This window comes from Cebus imitator, unplaced genomic scaffold (genome assembly GCF_001604975.1).
Source record: "Cebus imitator isolate Cc_AM_T3 unplaced genomic scaffold, Cebus_imitator-1.0 Scaffold299, whole genome shotgun sequence".
NCBI lineage: Eukaryota > Metazoa > Chordata > Mammalia > Primates > Cebidae > Cebus > Cebus imitator.
The window spans coordinates 2,127,156-2,138,212 of NW_016107614.1; the positions used below are offsets into that span (position 1 = coordinate 2,127,156).

At 43.6% G+C, this 11,057-nt stretch overlaps 1 protein-coding gene across 2 annotated transcripts in view; it reads left to right on the forward strand.

Moving 5' to 3' along the window:
- The window catches only part of PIK3AP1 (phosphoinositide-3-kinase adaptor protein 1), a 130,371-nt gene that overhangs the window by 58,905 nt on the left and 60,409 nt on the right, over positions 1-11,057 (forward strand). For both annotated transcript variants that reach the window (XM_017502803.2, XM_017502804.2), the window contains exon 3: positions 7,823-7,959. In XM_017502803.2, the coding sequence (XP_017358292.1) occupies positions 7,823-7,959 (137 nt within the window). The remainder of the gene's footprint in view (positions 1-7,822; positions 7,960-11,057) is intronic.

Below are 11,057 nucleotides of genomic sequence, written 5' to 3' on the forward strand. Positions count from 1 at the left end.
CGCTGCTGTTGCCCAGACTGGAGTGCAATGGCACGATCTCGGCTCACCGCAACCTCTGCCTCCTGGGTTCAAGCAATTCTCCTGCCTCAGCCTCCCGAGTAGCTGGGACTACAGGCACGCACCATCATGCCCAGCTAATTTTTGTATTTTAGTAGAGACGAGGTTTCACCTTGTTGACCAGGATGATCTCGATCTCTTGACCTCGTGATCCACCCGCCTCGGCCTCCCAAAGTGCTAGGATTATAGGCGTGAGCCACCGCGCCTGGCCGCTATTGGCATCTTAATAATACTTTACACTGGGGAGGATCCTTGAGGTTTTCAGAGTACCTTTGCTCAAACATTTATTATTTGAGTCTCAGGAGAGCAAAGGTGATATTATCTTCAAAGGGGGAAGTGGTCCAAGAGGGATCTACATGTTCAAGTGGGAAAGTCTGAGACCACCCCACTCTGTCAGGTGGGTTAGAGCGGTGCTTATGTCTGGGTGGGCATTTCCTTTGAAAGAAACTTTTAATTTGCTGAAGTACTTGGCCTCTGGCCCTGTTGGGACTCTGCCTTCCCCATAGTGCATTGTGGAAGAGGCCACTGTGGCTTGTCAATCAGCGCCACCAGAATAACCCTGCAGAATGAACGACATCCTGCCTGACTTCCTGAAATGAGTGAGCTGCCAGTGGCTATCTAAGGTGACTGAATGAATGGACCTACTGGAAGGAACTGTATTTTGTATGGCCTGTCTGAATGCTGGGAAATATCTGCCAAGTATGGCACTGTTAGGATCAATCTCATTTGTGTCAAGCTGGGCTCTTGGGCAAAATGATTAGCTAATAGATTGCATTGGTTTCGTGCCTATTTTTTAAAAAATGATTGGCTAGTAGAGTCAGTTGCTACTTTTTCTGTTATCCTACCCCCATTATCAAACAAATGCTTTCTCACGATGGAAAATACTAAAATACATAAAATGATAGAAGGAAGGAGGGAGGGAGAGAGGAAAGAAGCATGCAGAATCCAGCCACACATTTTCTTCTGACCTTTTAAAATGCATTTTTTATGTAATTGAAATCCTGCAGCATATGAGACATAATTTTATATCCTGCTTTTTTGCTTCGCATGCCATAAGCTTTTACCCACGTCACTTAGAACTCTGAAAATAATGTTTTGAATATTCTTATAGGTTGTTTTCAGTTTTTTTTACTGGTGCAGAGGCTTTTGGTTCAGAATCTTTATTTTGGACTTTTATTTTTCTTCTTAAGAGAGACTTCTGGAAATAGAATTATGTGGCAAAAGCTGTGAACATTTTAAAGGCCTACTCTTTCTCTAGATGTGGACACATGGCTTTCCAGAAAGACTGTGCAGTTTGTACTTCCCTCAGCAGCTAGGGAGTATCTGTCCTCCAGTTGCCTCTAAACAGTGCCCTGAGTACTTCACAGCATTTTCTAATTTGAAAGGTAAAATAGCAAGAAAGCATATTTTCATTTGCATTCTCATGATGATTAATAAGAATGAATGACATTTTATTTGTTTGAATGGGAAGGTAATTTGTATTCCTTCTTTTATGAATTGTCTTCTTAATGGTTTTGGGGTGTTTTTAAAGAGATTTCTATGACATCTTCATATATTAAGATTAGCGCCTTGTCATATTTTCATATTGACTTCAAATTTTTAAACTGTTTGTGATTTGCCTTTTTTGTTTGTTTGTTCATTTGTTTTTTGAGATGGAGTCTCACTCTGTTGCCCAGGCAGGAGTGCAGTGGTGTGATCTCGGCTCACTGCAACCTCCACCTCCTGGGTTCAAGTGACTCTCCTGCCTCAGCCTCCCCAGTCGCTGGGATTACAGGTGCATGCCACCACGCCTGGCTAATTTTTGTATTTTTAGTAAAGATGGGGTTTCACCTTGTTGGCTGGGCTGGTCTTGAACTCCTGACCTTAGGTGATCCACCCGCCTCAGCCTCCCAATGTGTTGGGATTACAGATATGAACCACTACACCTGGCGTGCCATTGGTTTCTTCATCGAGGTATAATTCACATACTATCAATTTAGCCATTTAAAGTGTACAATTCAATTGTTTTTCAAGTATTCACAGATTTATGCAATATTCACCATAATCAATTTTAGAATATTTTCAATTTTGGAATATTTTCAATCAAAACTTTAGAATATTTTTATCACCTCAGAAAAAAATTCCATGCCTCTTAGCTATTGTCCCACAATCTTGCCAATCTCCCTAGCCCAAAGCAACTACTAATCTACTTTCTGTCTCTATAAATTTGACTGTCCTGGACACATCACATATTGGAATCATATAATATGTAGTCTTTTACGACTATCTTCTTTCATTTAGCATAATGTTTTCAAGATTCATCCATGCTGTAGCATGTATCAGTACATCATTCATTTTTATTTATCTATTTTAATAAGAAAAAGTATATCTATTTTTCATCTACAACATGTTGTTTTGAAATTTATTTCTTTTATTGTTGAGTAATGTTCTGTTATATGGACATACCACATTTTGTTTATCCCTCATCGTTCGATGGACATTTGGGTTGTTTCCATCTTTTGGCTATTAGGAACGACACTGCTATAGCATTTTGATTTTAGTTTTTTGTTTGTTTACTAAAGTTTTAAATTTATGTTATCAAGTCTGGCTCACTGAGATTGTGATTTTTTTTTAATTTGTTTGATTAACAAATCTTTTCCCAAACTACTGGTAAAATGCTCAGACATATATTCTTAATCTCCCCACTGACCCGGGCTTGGGTTTATTAACATTTGTTTATTTTTATTTTGGATTTTAACCTCAAATCCATCTAAATTTCATTTTGGAGTAATAAGAATCAGGAAGAATCTAAATAATACCCATCACTTTTCCCTCTCCCTCATAGATAATATTTTCTGGCACTATCTGCTGAATCATCCTTCACACTAACCATTTTATTTAGTCCGTATTGATTTCTTTTTTCTTTTTTTTTAGAGACAGGGTCTCTCTCTGTCACCCAGACTGGAGTGCATGGCGTGACTGCATCCTCCACCTCCTGGACTCAAGCAACCCTCCCACCTCAGCCTCCCGAGTAGCTGGGACTACAGGCACATGCCACCATGTCCAGCTAATATTTTTGGATAGACTTTATATTTTAAAGCAGTTTTAGGTTCATAGCAAAATCAAGTGGAAAACACTCGAAGTTCCATATCTGCTCTGCCCCTGCATACATATACACAGCCTCCCCGCACCTCCATCAACATCCTGCAGCAGAGTAGCCCATTTGTTAATGCTGATGAATCTACATTGATGCATCACGATCACTCACCCAAAGCCTATAGTTTATATTAGGATTCACCTAGTGTTGTATATTCTATTGGTTTGGAGAAACGTCTAATAACATGCACCTACCAGTATAGTATCATACGAGTAGTTTCATTGCCCTAAAAAGCCTCTGTGCTCTGCCTGTTCATTCTTTCTTTCCTCCTAACCACGGGTAACCACTGATCCATAGTTCTGCCTTTTCCAGAACATCATATAGTTGGAGTCATACAATGTGTTTTCAGATTGACTTTTTTTTTTTTTTTTTTGAAATGAGGTTCCTTATTGTCTCCCAGGCTGAAGTGCAGTGGCGTAATCTTGGCTCACTGCAAACTTTGCCTCCTGGGTTCAAGTGATTCTCCTGCCTCAGCCTCCTAAGTAGCTGGGATTACAGGTGTGCACCACCATGCCTGGCATATTTTTGTATTTTCACTAGAGACAGGTTTTACCATGTTGGCCACACTGGTCTCAAATTCCTGACCTCAGGTGATCTGCCTACCTTAGCCTCCCAAAGTGCTGGGATTACAGGGGTGAGCCACTGCACCTGGCTCAGATTGACTTCTTTCACTTAGTAATGTGCATTCAGGTTTTCTCCATGGCATTTCAGGGCTTGCCTTCTTTTTAGTTCTGAATAGTGTTGCATTGTCTGGAGGTACCACACTTTATCCATTCACCTACTGAAGGACATGTTGGTCACTTCCAAGTTTTGGCTGTTATGAACAAAGCTGCTATAAACATTTGTGTGCAGGTATTTGTGTGACTGTAAGTTTTCAACTCTCTTTTGTAAATATCAAGGAGCATGATTGCTGGGTTGTTTAGTAAGCTTGTGTTTAGTTCTGTAAGTCTGTCTTCCAAAGTGGCTGCACCATTTTGCATTCCTACCAGCAAAGGCGAAGAACCTCAGCAAAGGATGCAAGTTCTTGTTGCTCCATATCCTCACCCTCGCCAGCATTTGGTGGTGTCAGTGTTCTCGATTCTGGCCGTTCTAATAGTCGTGCAGTGCTATCTCATTGTTATTTTAGTTTTCATTTCCCTGATGACATATGATGTGGACCATCTTTTCAAGATATACAGATGTCTTATTTGATGAAGTGTCTGTTCAGGTATTTTGCCTTTTTTAAAAATCAGGCTTTTTATTTTCTGCCTGTTGAGTTTTAAGAGTTCTTTGTATATTTTGGGACAAGTATTTTATTAGGTATGTCTTTTGCAACTATTTTCCCCCAGACAATGGCTTATTGCTGCATTATCTTGACAATGTCTTTGTACTGGTTTTTAATGCTTTTTTAAATTCCATATTGTTTTTAGGGGAATGAAGCTTTAATTCTGGACTATCTCTTGTATTCAATTGCTGTGTCCATTCTCTTTTTAATAACTTTAATATAAAATAGGACTATCCTTTATTATGTTTTAAAACTTTACTAGAAGACATAATACCTATATAAATGGAGTTTTCCAGGATAGAAAAAAATTAGTATTGTAAAGAAGGATATTGTCCCAAATTAAATTCAATTCAAAGAAGATTGTGTGGCTTTCACTCTAAATATTATTTTTAAACTGAGGAAGGTTTTTTCACTGTTATTAAATTTTTTTTCATTGTTAGTGATTTAGTCAGGTTTTCTACTTCTTTAAAGACAATTTCAATACTTTATATTTTTCTATTAAAATTGCACTGAGATTTTCTTTTCTTTCTTTCTTTTTTTTTTTTTTTTTTTGTAGAGACAGGATTTCGCCATGTTGCCGAGGCTGGTCTCGAACCCCTGGCCTTAAGTGATCCTCCCACCTCTGCCTCCCAAAGTGCTGGGATTACAGGCATGAGCTACCACATCCAGCTGCACTGAGATTTTCTTAGCAAGGAATTCCCTCTTTAATATGAATTCTTAACATAGACTTTTCACTTCAATGTGTTTCTTAAAATTTCCCTATGTGTAGTTACCATTCTTTTCTCATTTGACTAATTTATATTTTCTCCATTCTTTTCTAAGTTACATTTACTAGGGCTTTGACTCTTTAGCCAGAAGGCTAGTGGGTCAGTAATTTGGGAGAAATAAAGGATTTTTCTTTGTTGAAACAATGGTAGACTGCACTGTGGGTCCATCCCAAAGAGGTAATACCTGTGTGATATATTACAATAGGTAACTTGCAAGAGTTTGAGCCACTCCAGCCGCTGTGGCCACTCAAGTACTATCTAAACAGTTCTGGAGCAAGACATAGTTCCAGGGAGCTTCTTTCTGTTTTAAGTAACCGACTGAATATTTCAAGTCCGTGGGATTATTTTCTCATCCCAGAGGGATCTCAGAAATACTTTTTAAAATGGTATATCCAGGAATCTAGTAATAATTAACTGAATCTTAAGAAGAAGACTACGAATTGTCCCTATCTTTTTGGCTTTTTCCATTACAAGCTCCTCTGCTGGGTAAGGGTTGCTTGGGTGGCATTTATAGCTCTGTCCAGGGCGATGGGCCCTGGCTGTTTTAGAGGTGATCAGTCAAGGAGAGAAGGGTGTGGGGAAGGGCATCGCCAGCAGAGAACATGCCAGCCTATTGTGTTGGCTTTTGCAGGGAGTGAGAGGAGAGCCAGGAGGATTGGAAAGGAGAATTGGAGGAGACTGGTGGTTCTGATGCCCTGCTAAAAACTGTATCACCTTGCTTAGAACACCCCGGGTCGTTTGCTCTACCTCTTAACACTAGATTTTGCCTGATGCACAAACAGGGTCTTTGGCAGCATTCAAATAGGCCTTCTGCAGTAGCATGTTTTGGGAAAAATAACAGAGGGGGAATAGTGGCAAGAGTACGTGCCTCATTGCACGTTGCTCTCTGGGGCAGCCCATAGATACTCAGCAGTCAGATCCAGGCTCTGGGATGGGACCTCCACTCTAGGCTATGGAGCTTTTAAGCTGCATGGATAGGGAAGAAGCCCTGGTCTCTCCTCTGGCCTGAGTAGACCAGGGATCAGTGCCTTATAGTTACAGCAATAGGATACAGTGGTACTGTGGCCCTGTGGCCCTGCCCCCACGCCCCCACCTCAGCCTTTATGGTTGTGTAAGCACAGCCTCTTCCTAACATGACCTAGGGTCTAGGGTGAAAGGCTGTGGTTGCAGCTTTCTAGGGTTCCTATCAGCAGCTGATTTGTAACCCTAGCATTCTACCAGGACAGTTGCCACAAACTCTGAGGAGGCTAATTTTCTCCTGGGAAACCAGCCTGCAGGAATCAGCCAACTAACCCTTGCTTCTCACCTCTCCTATCCTTTTAGATGATGGACTCTCTGAAGGCAGGGTTAGTTAGTGTCTGATTCATCCTTAGGTTCCCTCAAGTACCTAACACATTTGATTGGTTGTAAAAGTGGTTAAGGAATGAATGAGAGCAAGCCCAAAAAAGAGACTGATGAAACTTCTGTCTCCTCTCAACCATTTTTTTTTGAGATAGAGTTTCACTCTTGTTACCCAGGCTGGAGTGCAGTGGCACAGTCTCAGCTCACTGCAACCTCCACCTTCCAGGTTCAAGTGATTCTCCTGCCTCAGCCTCCCAAGTAGCTGGGATTACAGGCATGTGCCACCACACCTGACTAATTTTGTATTTTTAGTAGAGATGGGGTTTCACCCTATTGTCCAGGCTGGTCTCAAACTCCTGACCTCAGATGATCTGCCCGCTTCAGCCTCCCAAAGTGCTGGGATTACAGGTGTGAGCCACCACACCTGGCTCTCTCAACCATCTTAACTATCTTGGAATTCTGTCCCTCTGAGGATCTGGTGCTTTGAACCATCTCCAGAAAAGTATAGGCAAAGAGGCATGCGCGCACACACACACACACACACACACACACACAATCTTGCACACAACCTCAGAGGTAGGTCTATCAATTAACAATTCCTGGTTAAGAGCCCCTGTCTTCGAGCTCTGGTAGGTTCTCAGCAGCATCTCATTCTGTGCCAACACCCCACACATTTGCACACCCCTGCTCACCAGCCTTGACTCTGTGCATGCTCTAATCTTCCCATGGTACAGGTATTCCACATTTATCTAAGGTTTGTTGAAAATAATTGCTTTTCACTGTTGCTTCCAGAGGGGATACATTGGCTAGCCATTACCCTGAGACCTAGTGGCTTTCTAGACAGTGTAGATTTTACCTGATGTTCCAAGAATGACCTTTAGGTGGACAGTCTCTACTTGAACCCACCTAAGGGGAAAGGGCCTCCTTTCTTTCCTCACTCCTCTTCGTCTCTGCAGGAAGTCTGGAGGTAAAGCTTCCAGAAACCCATTGGTTAAGACCAAACCTCAGACTTTCTGGCCTTCCCCTCCACCACTGCCTTCCCTCTTGCTTTCATCCTGCCCTGTGGCCTACATGCTGGTTGGCTTTTCCCCACTAGGTCCTCTTTCATGATTTCCTGAGTCAGTCCCTTCTGCTTGTATTTGTTCGACCTTCAGAGCCATTTCCTATTTTGCAATGTTTAGGGCTCTCATGGGGTGGAACATGCCCACCAGTTCTCCTTCCTGCCATTCCCATTCAGTGGTGTCCTCTATTTCGTAGATTCTGGCTGTGACTCAGTCACTGACACTGAGCCTGAGGACGAGAAGCCTGTTTCCTACTCAAAGCAGCAGAGCCTGCCGACGGTGACGTCACCTGAGAACCTGATGGTGGTGCAGCCGGACCGCATTCGCTGTGGGGTAGGCACTGCTGGGGGCCTGGTAGCTGGATGTCAACACTTGGCCTTTTCAAATGCATGCATTTGTTGTAGTAAAGAGAGCGGGTTCTCATGTTGCACCTCAGCATAATTGCAGCCTTCCTTTGGGATTTCCTTTGGGTACCCTGTTACCTGGGCCCTAAACACATTCAGTTCCCTTGAGTAAGAAAGAGACTAGTCCAGGGAGATGTGTGTCATCAGTCTAAGACCTCATTTCTATGGATCAATAACACGGAGCATCCAGGAGACCAGCAGACAGGAGCATTCCAGACACTAATGCTAACCCAAGAGTTAGAGGCCTGTGTCTCTTCCTGGTAGTCTAGTACTGGGAGGAAGGAAATGCATCTTGGGCATCTGACAGCTTGCTTCTCCATTGCTGGCCACCACCATGGCCCAAGGAAGTCTTGAAGCTTGATGGCTGAAACTCACTGGCCAATATTGCTTTTTAAAGGGATCAGATTAATGTCATATATCATTTGACTAGCATTTTCAGGGGTGGGGCATATCTTAACTGAGGACTTGAGTATGTGGCCCAATTGATGAGCCACTGCCATTTGAATCCTACCCTAGTACTGATGGTTTTTTTATTATTTTTCCTTTCCTAATTAAAAATGTGTGACACTTGTGATAGTTCAGAGCAGCAGAATGCTTCCTTAATGGATACAAGCTCTTTGCTAAAACGTCTCTGTGGGCTCCTTGAGGCGAGAGGGCATGGGAGCCTTGGCAGTGGGCAGCACTGGCTTCCTCACCCTTGTGAGTTGTTTCATGCCGGCTGAGGCCACGAGGCATTTGGCAAGCACTTCCTACATGGGGTTGCTAACTGCTTCTTTGGCCCAGATTTAACTGATAGACATTGTATTATTTGTTTCCATGCTGCTGATAAAAACATACCTGAGACTGGGCAAGTTACAAAAGAAAGAAGTTTAACTGGACTTACTGTTCCACATGGCTGGGGAGGCCTCACAATAATAGCGGAAGGCAAGGAGGAGAAAAGGCATGTCTTACATGGATGTCATTAGGCAAAGAGAGAGAGAACTTGTGCAGGGGAACTCCTCTTTTTAATACCATCAGATCTCGTCAGACTCATTCACTATCATGGGAAAGACCTGCCCCCCATAATTCAATCATCTCCCACCAAGCTCCTCTCATGTGGGAATTGTGGGAGTTATAATTCAAGATGAGATTTGGGTGAGGACACAGCCAAACCATATCAGACATGTTTGGTTTGGACTGCACAGTGTTTATTTATTTTTTTTTTTTTGAGGTGGATTCTCTCTCTGTCATCCAGGTTGGAGTGCAGTGGTGAGATCTCAGCTCACTGAACCCTCCACCTCCCAGGTTCAAGTGATTCTCATGCCTCAGCCTCCCAAGTAGCTGGGATTGCAGGTGTGCACCCCCACACTCAGCCAATGTTTTTGTATTTTTATTAGAGACTGGGTTTCACCATGTTGGCCAGGTTGGCCTCAAGCTCCTGGCCTCAACTGATCCATTCACCTAGGCCCCGCAACATGCTGGGATTACAGGTATGTGTCACCATACCTGGCCAAGACTGCACAGTGTTTTAAAAGTTAGGCATTGGCTGGGCGTAGCGGCTCACACCTGGAATGCCAAGACTTTGGGAGGCCAAGGTGGGTGGATCCCTTGAGCTCAGAAGTTTGAGGCCAGCCTGGGCAACATGGTGAGACTCCCATCTTTATTTTTATATTTTACTTTTTAAAATTATTTTTAAAAGTTAGGCATAAAAATCTTTATTTCCAGCTTCCTTTGAATCAGAATCTGGTCATATTAGGCCAAAGACAATTGGTGGGGGCTGAGCAACACTTTACATGGGCTGTGCATCCCCCAGTTAGGGGGTTCCCATATTCCCTGTTCTTCATACTCAGCCTATCTCACTCCTTTGCCTTACTGGCCATGCCTTTATGGACATTTCCATTTTAAATCTTCCCGTGCCACTTCCTGCCTTCCCATGCCCCTCTGGTCAGGCTGTTTGGTGCCCATAGGTAAAGGGGGTTTGGAACGAAAGTGTGATCTCCTTCGCTCACCTCTGTGATTTTTCCAGGGTCCCGTTCCTGTCTTGACTGCCTGTGAACCCAAGATTCTCCTTGTTACCAATTTCAGGCCTCTGGATCCTGGGGGGAGGGGGAGGGGAAGGCTGGGATTGGATCCTGACCGTCAATAGGGGAGACACATATTCTCATTGGCTCCTCACGCTTCCTGGTAGAAAGTGCAGGTGGGACAGGGCTGGGCCTGCAGCAGGAGGGACAACCACCACAGCACATGTGTGTGCAGTCTCAGCATCCCCCAGCAGCCAGGATCACTGCCCTCCCCATCACCTGTCATAAAGTTCAAGCTGGCCACACCGTCTCGTGGCCCTTGTCATGAAGGGCTAATCTGAGGACTATAGCAGAGTCTTAGGAGGAACATTTGGGGATTCGCTATGGCCAGAAATCTCTCCTTACCCTGTCTGTTTTTTGGAGAGACTGCCCTCACCAGTTCAGCCTGAGAGGCTCATTCCCCATGTAACCAGCACAAGCAGGATTACCCTATTTGGCAGGCTTGGTGTGAGATCTTAAAGCAAGCTAAAAGAGTTATTCAAGGTGCTTGATGCTTTGGGAAAATTAATTGCCCAAGAAGTTCTTTTTGCCCAATGGTAAAGTCCAGTGAGGGAGGACTACATGAAGAGCAGAACCCAGGAGGGCTTCTCTCACACTACAAGGGGCATGGGAGTCACCTGGGCATCTTGTTAGAATGCAAACTCTGGCTCAGTGGGGCCAGGAGGGGCCTGAGGTTCTGCATTTCTAACAAGCTTCCAGGGGATGCCGCTGCTGATGCTCCCGTGGCACCACCTTGAGTAGCAAGACTGGTCTAGAGCCAGTGTTCTCAAGTTATCTGTCGTGAAGGACTTCTAACAAGATGTCCAATTCTGAGATGGACCAATAATTTCATTTAAAAAAATATACCAGAAGTGCTATGCAAAATGAAATAAAAAGACATATAAATCCCAGCACTTTGGGAGGCTGAGGCAGCCAGATCACCTGAGGTCAGGAGTTCAAGACCAGCCTGGCCAACACAGCGAAACCC